The sequence below is a fragment of the Camelus ferus genome, chromosome 15, assembly GCF_009834535.1.
Source record: "Camelus ferus isolate YT-003-E chromosome 15, BCGSAC_Cfer_1.0, whole genome shotgun sequence".
Classification (NCBI taxonomy): domain Eukaryota; kingdom Metazoa; phylum Chordata; class Mammalia; order Artiodactyla; family Camelidae; genus Camelus; species Camelus ferus.
In genome coordinates this window covers 50,198,724-50,220,661 of record NC_045710.1, presented here as the reverse complement: position 1 = coordinate 50,220,661, position 21,938 = coordinate 50,198,724, and the positions used below count along the sequence as shown (strand labels likewise).

At 45.1% G+C, this 21,938-nt stretch overlaps 1 protein-coding gene across 1 annotated transcript in view; it reads right to left on the bottom strand.

Annotated features, from left to right (window-relative positions):
- Positions 1-21,938, bottom strand: part of ANTXR1 (ANTXR cell adhesion molecule 1) — a 218,427-nt gene that overhangs the window by 79,066 nt on the left and 117,423 nt on the right. The window contains exon 13 of the mRNA XM_032497718.1: positions 6,775-6,870. Within this exon, the coding sequence (XP_032353609.1) occupies positions 6,775-6,870 (96 nt within the window). The remainder of the gene's footprint in view (positions 1-6,774; positions 6,871-21,938) is intronic.

Below are 21,938 nucleotides of genomic sequence, written 5' to 3'. Positions count from 1 at the left end.
CCTTTGATTTAAAACATCATATATCCTGGGACTTCTTGGCTGATCTCTTAACTCCTCTGCCACCTTCCTGGCCTCATAGGTTCTATATGAGAAGAAGCCATCCTAAGAGAGCTGTGTATGAAAGAAATGCCAGTCAAGATCTGGAAAGCCATCTAACAAAGCCCAACAAAGGCTTTAATCTCAGAGGCGGAGGGGTGCTGGCTCTCACGCTTTTATAGACTTCCATTCTGATTCCCCAACCTTAGAATAAATATCTTTCTAATTAAAGTCTAGAAACCAAGGAAAACTAGGCAACACAATGTGGAAAATGTCCAGGAAGTATGAGATGTGAGCTGATGACAGATAAACGAAGCTTACCGTACAAACAGTATAAATTTGATAGAAACCTCACAGCTGATTAGATGAGGTTCCTATGGCCAGGTACTGCCTGAATCCAGGAATTTTACACTATAAAAGTTTAGAAAAGGTTAGTGCCAAGGGTATTGATCTAGAACGTAGTACAAGAAATTTCCAAAGAAATGGGCTCTATTTTTTTTTTTTTCGCTTTTTGCATTTGGAACTCAAATTTCAAATACTTTTTGGCCTCGCAGCTTATCTCCCTTAAGGGGATTATTTAAAAAGCCAAATTCATCCATAATTCAAGTGGGAGTAGAGGCAGGAATTTTAACATTAGCTGATAAGGCCTAAATGATTTATATGGTAATTTAAAAGATTATGTGTAGTCTGCATTAGATGATGTGTCGGTCAGTGCAAAACTCAAGTGAGACAGTTAAAAAAAAATCCATGCATTCAGAGGCTTGGAGGAGGAGCACCTGGTCTGCCTGGGTTATGGGCAAGGCGGTTCCAGCCACTGGCCATGTCCGTGGGATCTGAGCAGGACACATGGGGAACAGGGATGTGAGATCATGTTCACAGCGTGTTCAAGCTGGTTGGCGCTGACACAGCCTTTGAGGAGGGCAGGAAAGAGGCCACATGTAGGGACCCAGAAATGTACTATTTCAGCCAGTTCAGCATTCTCTTGGATTTTGTTTCCCAGTCTTTGGCAGAATATTAGTGTCCTTCCAGCTGTCGGTGTGTCAGCAGGTGTTTGGAAAGGACTGGTGACCTTCTAGAAGTTAGTGTGTTAATGGGTGGGGGTAGGAAAGGCCAAGGAAGGGTTTCAGGGTCAAAGTAAGTTTAGACGGACATCGTTTGGAAATGCTATTCCGATTGCTTGCATCAGCCAGGTTTGAGGACCACAGGCCAGGAAATGTTAAGGGGAGGGGTAGATTCGCTTAGAGATGGTAAGAACATAAGGAAGCAACCTTAGAGACAATACGGTGCCAGTTCTCTAATTTTTCACAGGGGGAAATGAAGGTTAAAAGATCTGCCTTTAACTGATGGAGGAGCCCAGTTTTCTTTAATGACAGCTCGCCCCTTTCCGGCCCACCCAGAGGCAGGGGGATGGTGGTGGGCAGGTTCTGAGGCAAGTGGCAAGGGCAGCCCAGCAGGGATGAGGGAAGCTATGAGGACAAGGTGGAGATGAGAAGAGACTGGGGTCCGGGGCATGCGGTGCAGAGCTCAGGTGAGGGCATAGCTCTGCGGGCTAGTGGGAAGTAATCTTGTAAGCTGCAGGGTGAGGCGTGTCCACATGGGAATGGGCGGAGGCTGGAAAGGGATCCAGAAAGCACGATGGGTCTAGGCCCGAGAAGCTTGGCTAAGGAGCTGCGTGTATTTTTCAGATTTCTACTAAATTAACTGTAAATCCCTTTGGTTCTGTTAGGTTTGGTTGTCTGGCCTCCCAAATTACATGCTATGCTTAAAGGCATGGAGGGCACCATATAAGACTTTATTTTTATTTCAATTTCAGGTATATCAATTTTCTGATTAATTTTTGTCCATTGCAGTTTGTAACTGGAGATGTACAAGGGGCTTATTTGTCGAACTACCCTGGAAATTCAACAGAAATTCAATAAAGTGGATTAAACACAATCCTTTAAATAATTCTTTAAAAACTATTCATAAGACACCTACAAGGCCATTTAAAACAAAAGGGAACAGAATTTTGTTTCTCCTGGGAGAAATTCTCAGTGCATGCACATGATCCTCTCCCAACAAACTGAATAAAAAATTTGCCATTAATGTGAACAGAAATATAACAATTTGATTTCGCCCAAATAGCATGGTTTCGTCTGCTGGCTTGCAGAAGAATTGCACCTCTATAGCGGGATCTCATTTTTTCTTTCTAGTTGTGGTGAAAAACACACAACCTAACCTTAACCATTTTTAAGTGTACAGTTCAGTAGTGTTAAGGATATTGCTATGCAATCAACCTCCAGAAATTTGTCATCTGGCAAAATATGACAAGATTTTTTTTTTAATGTTCCAAATGTGATAGGTTTATTTTAGCATAGCGTGATCTTTTGACTTGGGGTTCCTGATTTACCATTAACCTCCCAGTAAAATGGGCACATTTCTAGGATTTCTGTTAAGAAACTGATATAAATGTCTTTTGTTATGTAATATTTGATACATATAAAACATTTGCATGTAACATACATGCAATTTATGAAACATAATAATAATAACCCAAACACCCGTGTAACTAACAGGCCACACAGTTCCATCAGTTTTGGGTTCCTTTTGTATCCATTCCCCTTCCTGCAAGACGGTTCAGCTCTTTAGTTTAGTTTGGAAAACATACAAATTACATACTAGGCACTGTATTCCTTTTGGAGGTTATATTCTGTGACCAGTTTCTCCCTGCTCTGGAGGAGTTCAATAGTGAGAGAAACATATATGTGAATAAATCCTGGTGAAAAATTCCCCCATAGATGCATGAAAAAAAGTGCTATGAAAACTAAGGGAGGTTGGAGCTAATTCTCTGCAGGTGGGGAAAAGGTCTGTAGAAAACCACTGAGATGGAGTGATCAGTGAGCCGGGCTTTGAGGAAAGAGGAATAGTTGACAGAGTAGATGAAGAAGATGAAACTATTTCTGTAAGTGGAAACAATTTAAGCAAAGAGAACATACATGGTATGTTCAAGGAGCCCCAAAGAACAGAGCGTGCCTGGAGATGGCGCTCCTTCCATTTAGCTACTGAACGAACTTTGAGATTTACTAACGGTTTTGAGCCAGGCACTGTGTTATGCTCTGGAGACCTAGAGCTCTGGCTTCCAACAGGGGGAGATTGACAAGCAAACAGTCCATTATAACAGCATGATCAGTGCTGTGAAGGAAGCCGGCATGGGGTGTCGAGGGAGTCCACGCACAGGGAGGAGGAGGTGAGAGGTGGGGCTGGAGGGGCGGGTTGTAACCAGGTTGAGAAAGGTCTGCACATGCCATGTCCAGGAATTTAAAGTCTATCCTGGAGACACTGAACAGTCAAGAGGATCTGGGACAGGGAAGTGAGTGGGACAGTAACTGGATAACGTTTTCTAAGGAAAAAAACCTAGCGAAGCGTTCAGGATCGTCTTTTACAAGGATGCCCTCTGCTTGTCCCGGACAGTGGTGAGGAATGCTGTCACACGGGGGAGAGAAACCTCCTGCCTTCTCTGAACAGGATCCTGGGGTGGCGGGGGGTGTGGGGGTGTGGCATGTGCCCTCTTTCCTGCGTACTCCCTTCAGAAAACACGTAAATTTATCCTGTCTCCTTCCAAACATCATCACTCATGAAGGGAGCCAGTGATCAGCAAGTAATCTGGGAGGCACACCAAGAATCAAAGCCCCAGCTGGCTTTCCAGAAATAGGTGTGAGGGCAGTTTTTACAGACTTCAGAAACAAGACAATCAATCTCCAAGATCTTCTCTTATAAAGAAATCCCCTGGGACTTACAAAATCAGACCCCATTAAGACATTCTGTCTGCTTTCCAAAGCAACATAGACTTAACCAGATAAAATCATTGAAAAATATTTTGAATGTTGCAAAACAATCTGGCTTGTGTGATCTTGCTTTCAATAATGAAAGATACTAAGACACATTTTCCTGGAAATTAAAACCACAATGAGGTATCACTTCATGCCTGTTAGAATGGCTATCATCAAAAAGACAAGGACTAACAAGTGTTGATGAGAATCCTTGTGCACCATTGATGGGACTGTAAACTGGTGCAGCCACTGTGGAAAACAGTAAGGAGGTTCCTCAAAAAATTAAAACTAGAACTACCATATCATCCAGCACTTCCACTCCTGGGTATATATTCAAAGGAAACAAAATCACTATCCTGAAGAGACATCAGTACCTTCATGTTCATTGCAACATTATTTACAAGAGCCAAGACATGGAAACAACCTAAGGGTCCAGAGACAGATGAATGGATAAAGAAGATGGATACATGTACGATGGAGTACTATTCAGCCATAAAAAAGAAGGAAGTTCTGCCCTTTGCAACAACATGGATATAGACCTTGAGGGCATATGCTAAGTGAAATAAGTTAGGCAGAAAAAGACAAATACTGTATGACCTCACTTACATGTGGAATCTAAAAGAACCAAATTCATAGAAACAGAGATCAGATTTGTGGTTGCCAGAAAGAATGGGGGATGGGGTACAGGGTTGGGGGGTAGGGGAATTGGGTGAAGGTGGTCAAAATGTACAAACTTCCAGTCATAAATGAGTTTGGGGGTGTAATGTACAGCAGGATAACTATAGTTAAGAATACTCTATTGTACATTTGATAGTTGCAAAGAAAGTAAATCTTAAAAGTTCTCATCATAAGGAAAAAATTTTGTAACTATGTGGGGTGATGGATGTTAACTAAATTTATTATGATAAACTTTTTGCAATATATACGTGCATCAAATATTTAAGTTGTATACCTTAAATTTATAAAATGTTATATATAAATCATATCTCTGTAAAACTGGAAAAAAAGACATTTCCCACCAATATAAATTGAATGCCACACAATACAGTTATTTATATATTCCCATGATAGTAAATATTGAAAAATATTAATAATACAAGGAAAACTGTTCTAAGTTCCAAATATAAATATATATTTTCCTTTAATTTTCGCCATCTACTCATGAGGTCAGAGCTCTTATTGTTCGGGGCACAGAGAGGTTAAGTAACTTGCCCAAGATCACACAGGTAGGGAGTGGTAGAGTACTTCTTGGCTGTTCTAGTGTTCCTAGCTGTCCCCACTCGGAGGTAACTATTTTTTAATAATCAAAGGGACTAAGTGAACAAAGGGTAGAAGCCTTGGTGTTCATTTCAGGCTGCCACCATCACCACTCCCAGCCACCCCCTTCTTTAAGAGCTCACTGCAAGATTTTCTCCCCCCAGAACTCCAGACTTGAAAATATGCTTGCTGTTAAAATCACCATAGAAAGCACTCTGGCTGACTCATAGTTTTCTAGTTTTTTTGTTTTTGTTTTTTACCTTCAAAATAAAATGGTTGTGCAGGCCTATTTAACATTTAACTCTTGGGGCTGCCATGGTTAAGACACTGCTTAATATTTTGGTGAAATTATTCCAGCCTGGATTGCAGTAATTAACCCGAGACTTGCACCTGCCCAGGCTCCCTCCTGCACACAAATCCTTACGTACTACAGGTCATCTCTTTCTCGTGATATCAGAGGCTTCTGTTGGTGCAAAAACCTCTTTCTTTCTGGAAACCCTTACCCCATGAATCTACATCCTGGCTGAGTTTCTCATTTCATTCATTTACAATCTCTTTGAAATGTCATTTGAAGCCACTTCCCCCAAGTCTAGTGCCCTAGGGGTCTCTGGTTTCCGTTCAGCTCAGTTTCAGGCACAGATGTGAGTCCAATTGCACTGTGTCCTAAATGCTGGAGTCCCAGAGATAGAGTGAAGACAAGCTCTGGCCTGAAGAGGGTCACCATCTATTCTGCCCTGCTGGGCCTGCCGTGGAAGAACTGAGATGCAGGGAGTGGAAGATGCCGTGGCCAGGGAGCAGCGCTCAGCTCAAATGCGCCTGGCTTTACAGTGCATGCTCTGATTGTGCGTGAAGGCAGGACATGTGCTAGAATGAGACGTGTGAGAGCTAATGCTTTTTCTTCGTTTGGATATTACTTTGGGCTTTACCTGGCCCAGGGGCTAGGGAATAGAAACTGAGAGACGGCCACATATCCTTTGGATGAGACAGGTGATGGCGGGTTATTCCAGGCCCTGCTCTATTTGGGAAAACACTGGCCAGAGCTATGTGCTGGCTCCAGGTGACAGTGATGGGGAGGAGGTTCTTACTGATCTTGTGCTGGGCACTCATAGGTGCATCCTTTGGATGTTAACTAAAAAGTAATAGCATAAAGGTAGGTGCCACTCTTTATTGTTAAAAAGAGGCTCAAGGCACCTTCTCTGACAGGCTAACTAGTGGCTAAGACCAAGGTGGCTTGCGAAGAGTATCGGCTGGTGCAACTCAACAAGTGTGTGTGTGTGTGTGTGCGCGTGCGTGTGTGCGTGCGTGAGCATGTGCCAAACACACATACATGCGTATTTATTACATGTCAAGTCATACTCATCATTTACAGAACTCTGCTGATTGCTCCTAAGCACTGAGCCCAGAGCTGTCTCTCCGTGGCTCTGCCCAAAGGGTGTGCCACTGGCAATGTCTCTCCCTCACCCATACTGACTCTTAATGACTCATGGTTTTCTTGATCATGTTAGTTTGGGCCAATTTTGCATAAATCGTAAAAAAAAATGCTAGATTTATTCTTAATTATTTACCCAGTTCCTTGTCGCCCTCTCCCTACACGGTCCTGTTAACCTTGTGACGCTCTTGGCTTTGAGCAGCCAGAGGCCAGAGGTGAGGAGGAGGAGCTTGGGGCACTTACCACGGTGCAGCAGAGGGGCCAGAACCACCAGAGGAGAGCCAGGGCCAGGAGCAGGAACAGGATCAGCAGGGCGATTGCCAGGATGGAGCCATCGGACTGCGGGGCCAAGAGAGAGGGTGGTCAGCAGTGGGGCCGGCCACGTGTGCAACCGGCAGGCGAGCTTGGGTGGGGCAAGGCAACACCCGTGGTCTCCCCATCCCGCCACTCCCATCTCCAACATGCAGACTGAAGGCCTGGAGGAGAGCACGGTTGGCCAAGCAATGGCTGAAACTCTGCCCAGCCTTCTGGGCAACAGGCTGTATGCTGCCAATTTTCATAAGAAATGGATTCGTCTTTTCAGTGAGGCCCTGCTCCTCTCTTTGAATGACACTCTGAAGGACAGAGCAGGCGGCTGCCCATGCATCTGGGCATTGGGATGGCCTACCACTGCCCATCTGCCTCCGGGCCATCACCCTCTGCCTGGGAACAGCCTCCTGCTCCTTGGATCTGCTGTTCCTGCCACCACCTGGGTGGACTCAGGACAATTCTCAAACTTCAGCCTGCTCCTCCGAAACCTGTTCACACAGGCGTAGGTCACAGATTCGAGAGGCAAAGTCTAAAGTCCACTGATAGGATGTGAAAAGGCAGAGGGATTCCAGGCAGGGGAGGGCGGAGCAGCTGCTGCTGAACCCGGGAGGGGAGGGTGCGGTGGCTGAGTCAGCCCCACTGTCAGGTCAAGGGAGGCGAGTGACCAGGACCAGGGATGCCCACTTCCAAACGTGCCTCGGCCAGTCCCGAAAACAGACAATGTTGCCTGCAGCCTGAGATGCTTGTTAACTGTTAGCATCAGAGATCCCACTCGGTGTCGGTATTCTGGGGCTGCTGGTCCAAGGGAGCAGATTTAAGGCTCCATCAGCACCCCTCCTTCCCAGCTACTGAGGGTGCAGATGGGTTCAACCTTTGGAGATGGGGCAAGGGGCAAGTTGTCACAGACATTAATTGAAATAGGTACCCCTTCTGAATAAAGCTGGCAATTCCACTTTTATCCACCCCCCCAAAATCAGGTATGTTTGAACGGATGGTGATGATGATGACAATAATAATTAATAATGGAAAACAACCTAAATGTTTAGCAATTAGAGAATGTCTAATAATATAGAGCTACCACGCAGTCAATTATTCTGGAGACATGTTTTCAAATACTATTTAAATGATCTGAGAAAACATCCCTGATATGAGTGGACTTACGTATGTATGTCAAGAGTGAAAGACTGAGGGATATTTACTAAAATATTAGTGGTGGTTTTGTTGGTAGTGGGTTGATGGTCATTTTAAATTTCTCCTTGTCTTTTCTTTTTCTTTGCCTGACATTGCATAATGAGAAAATAAACTACTGAAGTTGTATTTTAAAAATCTGCACACAGACATAGAATACAAACTTGTGGTCGCCAAGGGGGCGCAGGAAGGGAAGGGATAGACTGGGATTTCAAAATTGTAGAACAGATAAACAAGATTATACTGTATAGCACAGGGAAATATACACAAGATCTCATGGTAGCTCACAGAGAAAAAAATGTGACAATGAATATATATATGTTCACATATAACTGAAAAATTGTGCTCTACACTGGAATTTGACACAACATTGTAAAATGATTATAAATCAATAAAAAATGTTAAAAAAAAACCCCTGCAGATACTAACTACTATATGTAAAGCAGATAAACAACATGGTCCTCCTGTATAGCACAGGGAACTCTATTTGATGGCTTGTAATGAAAAAACATGAAAAGGAATATATATACGTAAAAATGAATCACTGTGCTCTGCAACACTGTAAATTGACTATACTTCAATAAAAAATAAATCTGCACTTGGGGCTCCTCCCTGTGGTGTCAGAGCTCACATGGTCCTGGGGTTCTTGCCCAGGGGATCAGTGGACCTTTGGGATACACACATGGGCTCAAGTGGATGGAAGGTGTGAACCTGTTGAAATGACACTCACCATCTTCAGGGGAGACTGTTCACAGCATGATCAGATGCTCAAAGCTGCTCCCTCCCCTCCCTTTACAGAGCGGGGAGTTTGGATGGCCTGTCCAGGCTTACAGAGCAGGCTAATGGCAGGGCTGGGATGTGACTCACTCCCACTCTGAGTGCTCAGCGGGAGCTACTGGAAGCTGTTGAAAGGCAACTCTTACTCCCTGGAATGTCTTTGACCCAAAAGCCAGGGAGCTAAATACCCAGCCCCCACCCAGCCAAGGCTTGGGAATGCTGGATTGCCCCCCCAGGGAGCTGTAGCCTCACAAGTGCAGGTGCAGGGCTGGGCAGTGGGTGGGGAGAGGGCACAGGGGCCAGAGGATGGACGTGGCCGTGGCAGAGAGGATGCTTTCAGACCCATGACACTTACGCATGAGCTATGTCAGAGAGTGATGCTCTCAGTGAAAACACAAAGAAAGCACGTGTGTTTTCCAAACCTCCTGTTAGTGAGGGACAACCCTCTTGATCTTTCAGTCTCTACGTTTCATGCCCATAAAATGGAGATACTAAACCTCAGGCGCCTCATTGCATGGATATGAGGAGAAAATGATCTGTAAGTCGTAAGCAGACATGGCTGGGCCACTGGGATGGAAGCTACCACGTCAGATGCCAAGCTGCAACTCACCCTCCTTCTGTTTCCACACGACAGAAGTCACAGTGGCTGTTTCAGATCATAAATCTGTTTGCACTTGGAATAATAGGTGGTTTGCAAGGCTTATAAAACAGTGGTCTCTCAGTATTAAGTGATAATTTAGTAAAGACTACAGACTACCTTTCTCCACGTTACACACCATCTCCCCTTTCACTTTAGAGAGAGAGGAACTGAAGCAGAATAGCTGATAAATTGTGGGGAAATTTTTAAATTTCCTTCTGGAAAAAAGAAAAGGTTTCCTGTGAAGCAGAGGAAGAAGGACCTGACCCACAAGGGGAGAGCGGAGGCCCTGGGAGAAGATTTCCTGGATTCAGACAAAGCTACGTCTGGCCTTTCTGTGGCCAGGCGTGGTCTGCCCTCCCAGTCCTCCCCGTCACGGTGGAGGGCAGCGTGGGACTCAGGCAGGTGCAGGGGGGTGGGGAGGGCGTTGCAGGGGTGGAAACGCGGCAGGGCAGGAGGTCTTAGAGGAGCTAACTCCTATTCTGGAGACAGCCCCCAATAAAGCCCCCAAATCCACGGGCTGGTTTTCAAGATCTTCCAGCAACTATTACATACCATGACCCAGGGCAGAGGAGTCACTGTCAAAGAGCATGACTTCTGATGAACTTAGACCTGAAACTAATGTTTTACTAGGAGGTAACACGTGCTGCCACCTTGGAGGTTCCTTCATGGATTCATTCAGCAGAAGCTTACCGAGGGTCTGTCCTGTGCCCGCCGAGCCGACCTCAGGGATGAGGACGGATCAGGCAGAACCCAGGTGCTCACGGTCGGCTGAGGGAGATGTTTCAACCATTACCCACACACGGGGGGCTGTGCATTATTCAACAGCTGTATACACAGCACCTTTTAATTCATTACTTTATTTTTTGGATGGCTTTACTTTTATTTTATTTAAAATTTAAAATAATTTTTATAGTTTTTTAAAGGTTACTTTCCATTTACAGTTATTACAAAATATTGGCTATATTCCCCGTGTTGTATAAGACATCCTTGAGCCTGTCTTGCACCCCACATTTGGTACCCCACACTCCGCCATCCTTATATCCCCCCATCCCTCCTCTGTAACCACTAGTTTGTTCTCTGTACCTGTGAGTCTCATGCAGCACCTTTCATGTGCCAGACAGTAAACAAAATAGTTTCGATTCTTAAAGAGCTTAGTTTCTGGTGCGATGATGATAATGGTAATGATGATAATAATATTTGTTATTACTAGCTGATGCTGACTGAGTGCTTACTATGTTAACGTGCTTTCCCTCTGTTAGTTCACTTAATTCTCGTTAACATCTGTATGAATTTAACACTATTTCCACCCCCATCTTACAGAGAAAACTACCGAGGGAGGCAAGGACAGGGGAAGAAACTTGCCCAAGGTCACAGGGAGAAACCAGAATTGAAACCTGGCCCGTTTGGTTCCAGAGGTCACAGGTTCAACCAGCAGGACACTGCTTTCAGCTAAGAACCCAGTGCCTGGAGCTAGCACGTCAGAGAGGAGGGGACAGCGGGACGGACACCTCATGTGAGGACGGCGCTGTGGCACCTGCTGAAGCTGTATCAGTGTGGAGCAGAGAAGTGCATCACACCCACTCGGTTTAGCAAACAGTATTCGCGTCATTCACGAAATGAGTTCAGTTACTCTAAACGAATCCTCTTGCATCTTCATCAAGCCGCAAGATGCAGAGCCCCCTTGAGTGCCAAGCCTCTGCCACTGGCTGGGAGGCATGTGGAATGTTCCAGAGCCCACACTGTGTAGCCTGGCGGCCCAGAACCCGGCTCCATCCTCCTGCTCTGGCGCAAATTGCCTTGGCCCCCACCCGTCCTCCTGTGCACCATCTCGCAGGCTGCCGGCCCACCCTGTGCTGCCCGCTGCCTGTTTCCAGAAGCTTCTTCCTGGAATGAAGCCCAGAAAGGCCATGGGCTGACCACTGCTCTCAGCCTGACCCAAGACAAGTGTGTGGGCTTGGCCTCTGCTCCCCCCTTGGCTAGGGCAAAGGGTGGCCAGGACAGGAAGGGCTCCTGGGCCCACATGGCCACCACCATGGCGCCGAATGGGGCCACTGAAGTCAGTGACTAAATGTGCCTGGCCAGCCCCTGTCTTGGGTGGCCAGCTGGCAGGGGGCAAGGTGGCTTCTGAGAACTCACAAGTTCAGCTGGAGCCAGCTTCCAGGCCTCTTACGGTCCTCACAGGGGAGGGGGAGCCTGAAGTGGGGACCTGCTGGGACCTGATTTTATGACACATAGTGAGAGCAAATGCAGACTGGCCCAGCAAACTCTGCCTCTGACACCTGCCCTTGCTGGGCAGCCCCTGCAGGTAATTCTCCAGAACTTCGAAAGAGACTTCAGAGACGTGGGGGGAAAAACAAAGCAAAAAAAAAAAAGCAGATCCACAGTCAAAGATTGAGTCCAAAGATAGTTATTTTCCTGACAGCCCAAATACCAAGGCAAGTTAAATTCTCATTTTATTTAAAAAGTAAAAACAAAGTTTAAAAAATCAACATGGCCCTTTCATTTAAAATATTTTTGGCAGGAGGTGGGGAGCTCTGGGGTGTATCTGAAAGGAATCAACCCAAGGTGGGTGCATCTTCCTGCTGGGGGGTGGGGACCAACCATTTTCTTCAATGAGTAGTTTTATGCCTTTTCTCCTGTGAACGCTGAGGTGTAATCTGCTCACAGACCCCCCACCCCCAGCCCGGGGAGCACGCAGACAGGGAGCATTAATTACGAGGGCAGTAGGCTCGGCCTGCTCCTTTCTCCGGGAATTCCTTGTTAGGATAAACGTCCCTGAAGGCTGCCTGGCTTGAAAGGCAAATCCCTGCATCACGGGTTTTTAAAAATTCCTTTGTTCCCAGCTCATCCAATGAGGGCAACTCTTTTAAGACAAGGAGACATTGTTTTGAAGGGTATAGACTTGGAAACTTGCATAATGAAAGCATCTCTTCCATGGTAGGTTTCTAGGTAATTTTGGATTTCGGACACCCGGCAGTGGGGTGAGGGATCTTGTGTGACTGGAGGGAGGCAGGCCTCCCTCTGGGAAAACAGAGCATCAGGGATCATTGCTCCTTTCTCTCTTGTTTTGAGGGTTGTCAGGGACAAAGGAGGAGGGGAACGTTGAAAGGAATTAGTGGGAGACTGAGGGAAGCTTAACTTACAGCAACTTGGTGTGTGGGGGGTGGTAGGGATTGCTCAGAGGTAGAGCGCACGCTTAGCATACACGAGGTCTTGGGTTCAAGCCCCAGTATTGCCATTAAAGAAAACAAAACAAACAACCAAAACAAAAAACACCAATTCAGTGGAATCCCCCATATCCAAGCTGGGTTTGGACTGGGATTCTGCCTGACCCCCAGGCATGGGGTTATTATGTAGCCGATGAAGTGTCTTGAGTTTGCCTGGAAAACTGTCTCAGCTAAAGAGGGCGCGTTCTTCCCCACTCCTGCGCATCTTTCCATGTTGAGGGCACCCTGCGTACAGCTCTGGGCCTTATTCCCCCTTTACCCATGCAGTAAACAGGACCAGGGCACAGCAAACGCGGGCCTCTGCCCTCCCCTTCCTCTCCGAGAGCCTGCTGCCCTCCGGGAGCACAGCCTATCCTCTACTGCTCCATGCAGGCTGGCTTCGTGGGGGGGGAGGGGGTCTGATGCTTGTACAATCTGGGGAGGCTTCTTTAAGAAAAAAAAAATGAACTGATGTACAAAAAAGAAGCAGACTCACAGACACAGAAAACAGACTTACGCTTCCCAAAGGAGAAAGGGGGTGGGGAGGGATAAATTAGGAGTTTGGGATTAGCAGATACAAACTACTGTATTTAAAATAGATACACAACGAGGTCCCACTGTACAGCACAGGGAACCAGAGTCAATACCTTGTAATAATCTACGATGAAAAAAGAATATGAAAAAAAAATATGTCTAATGGCATCATTATGCTGTGTGCCAGAAACTAGCAACACTCTGTAAATCAACTAGACTTCAACTAAAAAAATACAAATGCAAAATTATAAGCGCCCCTCCCAGAGCCTTAGAAACGCTAGAAAGGACCCATTCGAATGCGGGTCCCTGAAACTTAAAGTCCATCAGCTTCGCAGTAATTCTACCCCCGGCCGTGCGTCCTCCCTGGACAGGCTCCATGCCCAGGACGAGGCTGGCAAATCTACTTAAATCTGGGCTTCAGTTTCCAGCCCATTTACTGCCACACTCAGCCTCGGTCTCCAGTCCACAGCAACAAAGGCAACCCTGAGGTTTTCATATATTGTTCTGAAGTGGGGGGCGGTCCTCATTTCTGTTTGTTTACATGCTTAATCGCCTCCAGGACAGTGACCCCTCCAATGTCTCTTATTTTAACTTAGCCCCAGAGGGGCCCTGGCAATTGGAACAAACATGTTTTGACAAGTGTCCACGAATTATTAACCCAGGAGTAATGAGAGCCCTCACTGACGGGTGGTGGGTTTGCTGCAGTTCTGTGACCTGGTAGGTGTCACAGACTGAGTATTACTTCTGAAGTTGAAGATACTGAGATCCTTTCACGTGGCTAGACGAGGCTGTCTTTTCAACGTTTAACATGCAAGAATGAATTAGCAGGTTTATTCTGCCACATTGAAGGGCTATGAGCCAAACTCTGTCAAAAATAGGACAGGAAAATAGCTGCTGATGATTAGATCTTCTTAAAAGCTGGCAAAGCCATTTCCCTGGAATCGGCTGGTAAATAGTGATGCCACAGGGCACTCCGGGATATGGCAAGGCCGACTTGCTAGGGTGTGAGGCTACCCAGGGGTCCCTCCGCCTCCTCTCCCTCCATCTGAGGCCCCATCCTTCTCTCTCTGGTTGTCTTTGAAGCATGTCAGAAAGAGCTCAAGGGAAAGGGGCCCTTCCACGAGGGGCAGCTCTGGTCTGTGATCTCACGGTAACTTGCTTCTTCTAAATACCAACGCGGCCATCCGGGTGAGAGGGAGATGAGTGGGGATAAAGGGGCCAGAGACATGCTGACCTGTCCTGCTCAGGTGCGGGAGGCCCTGTGAGCAGTCAGAGGAGTGTCAGCCCCTGAGAGGGAGGCTGGAGGGCTCTGCGCCCCCCGCTGCGCCCCCTGCCCTCCAGGTTCCTCTGCTCCCTCCCAGGACGAGAGGCTGGCGCTTGGGAGGTGTCACATTCCAGTGCTCTGAAGTGGAATTTCAGAAGCATCCTCAGCAGCTGGTCTGAGCTCTGTTTCCTGCCCAGACAAAACTGGCAGAGTCCGGGCAAGTTTTATTTTGCAAGATGAAATTTAAGTCATTTTATTGCTGCTGAGAAGTTCTGGATGGGCAAGCCCAGAGACCAAAATCTCTCTCTTTCTCTCACAGATCTTATATATTCGAACTGTTATTTCTGGACGTAACTTTAGCCATTATCTAACTTCCCTGCCTATCCTGCCCTGCATTTTATTGGAATACTATTACCTGGCATCTGCAGCGGGGCTCTCCTCAGCCTCCGTCCTCCCATCTCTGATTATTCCTTGCCCATCTCCTCTTGGGTTCTTGTGCATGCATTTCCTTAAACGTCAGCATGCCCCATGGATCCATTGTTTTTGTTTTTGCATTTTTTTAGAAATGTATATACTTTTGATTGTGTCTAAAGTGAGAGTCTACTTTTTTTTTTACCTTAAAAAATTAGGGTAAAGATATATATATATGTATAACACATAAAATTTACCATTGCAACCATTTGTAAGTGTCCAATTCAGTGGCATTCGGTACGCTTACAATGTTGTGCAACCCACAGACACACTCTTGGTCCCTTGATGTTTTTCTAAAACTCTCCATGGACCGTCTCATTGCCTTTCGTAGTTTACACTCTCATCTAGATGCTGATGACTTAAATCTTTATCTCTAACCTAGATCTCTCCTCATGCTTCAGGGTCATAGTCGGGGTCACTCCACTGTCTGGTGGGCCCTACTGACACTTCAAAGTCAACAGGTCAAACTGAGCTCTGTGTTTTCCACCTGGAACCTGCTGGTTCCCCTCCCCTCATTCAGTGGTACCACCTCTCAATCCAGGCTGGAACTCTGGAAGTCAATCTCACTTTTCTATTTCTCCCTCTCTCCCCTCCTGATGTCACACCCTCTTATCAGTACATCTGCTCCTTTGACCACTTGAGTGCATCTTGAATCCGCCCTTGTCTGTCTACACCTTCTCCAGGACAATTAATTAGGTTCAGAGTCTTATGAGTTCTTCCCTGGCCAGTTGCAAGCTGCCTCTTCGTTAGTCTCTCCACCACCATTCGGGCCGCCCCCCAGTTCCATCTTCTACAACCGCATCGACAGTCATCGACCTCAAATGTTACTTGGACAGCTCTGCCCACCCGTGAACTCTCGTGAACTCTCGAGCAGCTCTTCATTGGCTGCAAGACTTCCTAACATCGGAAAATCTGATGAAAGTGTTACACCTCTTTACTCAGAAAAGTACGCGTTCACATTTATACTCATTAATTTTGATTACAATTTCAAGGGGTCCATCAAGTCCCCAGCATCCATTTACAGGTCCCTCCGTACAAGACTTTTTAGTTCAAGGCCCTTCACAACTACGCCTCTCTTTTTTTCCCCGACCTCCTCTCTCATCACCTCCCTCCTTAGACTTTGTGCTTTGACAAAACTCAACCACAGGCAGCCCCCTGAATACATCTCACCGTTCTCTTTGGTTCTTCTTCTTCCTGAAACACCGTTTCTTTCTTTAATTGCTTAGGTAGCTGTTTTTCATCTTTCAAGTCTTAGCACACTCATGCCCCGATTCACTCATACCGTACACGTTTATTGAACACCTACTATGTGCGACGCCCTCTACAAGTGCTGGGCATAAATGATGGACACGGTCTCTAGTCACAGACCTTGCAGTTGAGTGGGGAACACAGACAAGTAAACACTCCCACTGAACTCCACGTTTGGGCTCTCGGTTTATATTGTATCTCAGCACCTACTGTATATTACAGATATTACATCATTATGTGCTTGTTTCATTCACTGAACTATCAAGTCCTTAGGGGAGCTTTGTCTGACTCCACTCATCTTTGTGCCTTTGAGACGAAATACAGTGTTTCAAACATAAAAGGACTTGTCACTCAAGTACTTATTAGACCGAAGGAAATGAGAATTTCGCAGACTAACACCTTCTACAGCTAGTGGGTGGCAGAAAGGGCGCAGAAGCCAATATTGCCCCAAGCTGCTCACCTCTCCCTCCGTGGCCGCATCCCTAGAAACAGCTCTCCAACCTCACTTGCAAAGAGCTCAAGGCTAGGAATCAGCAAAATTTAAATTTAAACCCTCATTCTTCCACTTATTAATATGTGGACTTTAGGTGAGTTACCTAACCTCTCTTAAACTTAATTTTCTCGGTGTGTATGGAATTGAGACAATTCCTGCTTCGCAGGATTGATCTGCTATTATGTGGGATAAGGTACGTAAATTCGGCCATCCTGCAAGAAATGTGACTTCCCTTTCCATTCTCCCCTTGGCAGAGGCTCCGCTCAGGCAACAGAGTTTCATTCTTGTGAATGGCCTCCTGCGACTGTGACTGAGCTGTGATGCTGGTGGGTGGTCCTAGGTTACATATTTGGGAAACCACAGGCCCTCACCTTGCCACCCTAGTGTCAAGAAAGGGGAAATCCACGTGGGTTTTTCCAGTGGTAAATTTAATAGCTCTCATTCAAGTTGATTAAACATTAATGAGGGAAAAACATAATTAAATATTATGATTTATTCTTGCCACCCGAGAGGTAATCTGGGCGAGAAATGGCAATAAAATTGATAGGCACTGAAGATATTGGATTCCTCAGCCTATGAAGTGGCTGTATAGAAAAAATATTAGGTGAGAATTACCTAAGCCCTTGTGGAACTCTTTTTAAAAAGCATGGTTGTAAAGTAATGAGGCTGTTCATGTAGTGAACACAGTAGAACTCCCACACCCAGATGCATCTAATTGCCTCCAAACTAGTGGCTTTGGATGCTGGGGACTCTCCAATGATCCAGCCAGTGCTCGAAGCAATTCTGGAACACCATCTGTGGAACGGTTTCTGAAATCAATTTATAGGCCCCCAAATGAAAATCTTACACCTTCTAAGTCATGCTCTGTTTTTTATCAAGGAGGTCCCCAGCCGGGTAGCCCACCATGCACCAGACCCGGTTCCCACAACTTCTGGGGCTGTTTTGATATCAAATGATGATATCAACCCCTAATTCCTAATTCCTCTATTGAGGATATTCAACTATTGCACCTTCAAGGTTATGGCAATTTCAGAGCAGGAGGGCAGATGATAACTGAAATTGTGACAGCATTGTTGGAAAAAATATACGGCTTCCCAAGGTAAATGTTTTTAATTTAATTTTTGGGAGGGGGAGGTAATTAGGTTTTTAATTAATTTATTTATTTTAATGGAGGTACTGGGGCTTGAACCCAGGACCTAGTGCTTGCTAAGCATGTGCTCTTCCACTTGAGCTATTCCTGCACAAGGTAAATATTTTGAAGGAGTAGTATAATCTGAATGTGTAAATTCTGGTTTGCTATACATCTTATTACTTTTTGCCTTATATAAATAATACCAGAAAAACTTAGATAAGCCATCATTAGTATGCAATGAAGGGGAAGATTGATGCCACTGTCCTACAAACCCAAGCTTTGCGGTCCTTATCATGGAAGGACTCTCTGTACCAAGATTTTCCAGCATCATCTTGGTTCTCTTGTCACCCTGACCCAGCAGAGGCATTTCAAGTCACTCACAATGGTGAGGGTGATGCTAAGCAGATCTTGGAGTGATTCAGCACTCTCCTTCCATAAAATGGATACAGCTTGTTAATCAAAACCAAATTTTTAGAGAATAATGCAGACAAGATGTAGCTCATTAGTACTCAGAATGCCTTAGTTCCTGTGAGTGGGCTGCTGAAATAGGATTACAAAGAAAGCTACTCAGCAATGTCCAAATGCTGTGACATTGGATGAGAAAGACTAATTTCTCATTTCCCTTTTTTGTTCCATTAGATACAGGAACTTCCCTTTCCTTTAAGGTAACTATTTATTTAATGTATGTGCTCCACTAGTCTTATCGATCATACTTCATATATTAGCAGCATTATGTATTATCAATAAGCAAGCAGACCTTCTGTATACTGTTAGCTGTTGCTTTAGATTATGAACTTGGGAAGGTGGAAACCGCGTTTATGATTTGAGTGACAGACGCTTACGAGAGGTGACCACGGTGATCTAGTCCATAAAACAATGCCTCTAAACTGCATCAAAGGGTATCAGGAAACCAACAACTCATTTTCTACACATGTGCAGCAGCAGGAGACACAGAAAGATGATCAAAGGCAGCCTACCATCCTGGAAGGTGTTATTTCTGTTCATTTAGAAAGCCAGGACTGTTCTACAGAGCTCGCTCAAAGAGCAGCATGGGTTATGTGCAGTTAATCTCTAAATGATGCTACAAACAACAGTGCTTGAGCTCAGAGGGAGTGTGGGAGGCCTGCCAAGGTCAGCGAGGCATCCTGGGGCAGGTCCAGGCAGTACATGGCAGGACTTGCAGGGTTGGTGAAATCTGGGTAGATGGAGAGAAGGAGAGGGCATTCCAGAAGAAAAGGGAAATGTGATCAAAGGCCCAGAGTAGGGACAGACATAACTCTATAGAGTGAGGAAGTATGAAATACAAATATTTGACCATCATCAAACATCATTATGTTAGGGATCACAAAGTTTAAGGCCAGCAGCTAAAGGTCAATGAAGGTTGCCAGATTGGACTCGATCATGAACAGCCTTTGTTAGATACTTATTTTGGTGAGTTTGTCCCTTGTAGATACAATCTCAAAAACCTTGAGCTTTTTAGATACCTTTTCTGAGTCCTTGAATTAAGGCAAGGCAGATAGAATAAAATTGCCTTAGCTGCACCTTTCATCCCTGCAAATGAAACATTCTCCCTGATGCTGGATGGTATATGAAAGAAACCTGGGAATATTTCAGTTGTCATTTATTCAATTTAGTTGTCAATTTATTCAAAAATTTTTTTTGGGGGGAAGGGAGGTAATTAGGTTTATTTATTCACTTATTTTTAGAGGAGGTACTGGGGATTGAACCTAGGACCTCGTGCATGCTAAGCATGTGCTTTACCACTTGAGCTACACCCTCCCCCTGATTTTTTTAAATTAAAAAAATTTTTTTTAAATTGAAGTATAGTTGGTTTACAATGTTGTGTTAATTTCTGGTGTACAGCATAGTGATTCAGTTATACATATATATTCTTTTTCATATTCTTTTTCATTATAGGTTATTACAAGGTATTGAATATAGTTGCCTGTGCTAGACAGTAGGACCTTGTTATTTATCTCAACTGCTTTTTAATTTTTTTTTTTAAATGAAACAAAGCATGAAAGCCACTGCTTTGGGTGCTGGCGAAACTAACATCTGTTGTAGCAACCACAGTGTGAGCACAGGGATGCTGGTTCTGTATGGCTTATGTCACAGACTCTTCTTTTTGGGAGCTATACAATGAATCACTGACCTTTGAATTTCCTTGGTGGCCTAATGAACAGGTGAGAAGTTGGTTGCTTTGCAAAAGGAAAGGTGCCTATATATCCTTGTGGGACGTTGTCATTCTGTAGGGAGCAGAGGGAAGAGTCGGCTCGCTCTTTGGGGGCATGCAAACAACACAAATCATGTCAGTCTCAAGTAACACCCTGACTAGAAGATGCATGTAAGGACCTGGGGCAGCTTGTGATTTGGTGCATTGTATCTGTGAACTCCCGACTGGGACAGTATGGCCTGGGGTGGCTGCTGTCTCCTCTAGTTCTGTGACAGTCTAGTCCACTGATTTGTGCCAATTTTGGACCATTTAAAGAGTTGGCATTATTTTAGTGTTGGCAGACAGGAGATTCTCTCAGGCTTTCTGTGCATTTTAATCGTATTTCCAAAACTATTTATCTGTCCTCCCTCCCTCTCTCCCTTCCTCACCCCATCCCCTTCTTTTCTCTCTCTCTCCACACGCATATACTTTTTGGACCCTCTTTAAATTGTGCACATCTTCCTACAACTGTGCCTCTCATGACTGGATTTGCTAATCCAGAATGCTTGACCCCAAAGCCTCAACGCTTTGGAATAGCCCCAGTGACCCAGGAGGACGCATAAACGCACACACTGGTCATTCACTAAAGCTGGCGTACTTCGGGCACAGACTTTCAGGCTTTTATTCAGAGACTGGGAATTCTTATTTTATATACAGATGATAGAGGCTTGGTTGTCTGATCTCTGAGCACCCAGGAGATCAAAAAAAGGGTAGGGTATCTAGAACAGAAGACATATACATCATACAAAGAACTGAGCAGCCAGGAAAAGCAGAACTATAAACTTCAAAAAACACAGTGATCGGAAGACCTCTCTAGGGGGCAAACAGCCTTGGAAATCAATGGTTTCATGGTAGTGATATAGGCAGATTTTAGTTCATAATAAGAACAGTGGAGAGTAAAATGTAAACACTCCATAATATTTTATAACATCCATTTTTGTGCACAAAGGCTTCCGTAGGAAGGAAGACCTAGGAGGAGGTGAAGGATGAACTCAGTGGGCTCACCCCTCACCTAAACGGGGTGTTGGCTCCCTTGGCTGACGATCTCACTCCAGCCCTGCCTGACCTTGTGACGGCAGTGAGAGTGGCCCATCCCCCATCCAGAACTGACCAGCGAAAACACAGTTCTTTGGAGACACGTCTATTTTTCCTTTTCACCTCCCCTCCCCGAAACGAATAGCTTTCTTTGTTATCTCTCTATCTTGTTTTCTATTCTGCCCTTACTTGACTATTTTTGCCCTCCTATTTTTTTTGGAGAGGCTTACTCCATTGCTCTTCCCTAACATCTCAAGTTCAACACTGGGCTAATTGACTTACGGCTTTCTGCATTTCTAATGTAAACATTTAAGGCTAGAAATTGCCCTCTCAGACTCACTTGAGCTGTATTCCACAAGTTCTGTTCTGTGGCATCTTCACAACGATCTCGTTTTAAGTATTTCCTAATCTCCATTATGATTTTATTTTGGCTTATAAAAAACTGACGTGGTCTGTTTGAAATTTACAAGCACGTGAGACTGTCCTACATACAGTAAGCCCTGCAGCCACATGAAGTTGGCTGTAAGGTGGTTGGTGATCGGCTCTTTCTCTCTGCCTAGACCCCACGCTCCAGAGGGGAAAGTCTATAGTTCTTATCTCCACTGAGGATGGGGGCGAGAGGTGGAGAGGAAGCGACAAGTCAGTTCCGTGCAGTGTATATTTCATTATCTTTACTTTTGGCATTGCACCAACAGATGGGAAACATTTCACTGAATTTAAGCTGCATATGCCTTAGGATGACTCCCACTATTTTATGAGCCATTAGGGAAAAACACTGGAAATTGAATTATGGTACATTATTATCAGAAAATTTCCAATTTCAGAGATGGTAAAACGTGAAAAAAGTGTATCAGAATTTATGGAATAACGGTAGTTTTTCATTCTTCTTATAACTGTA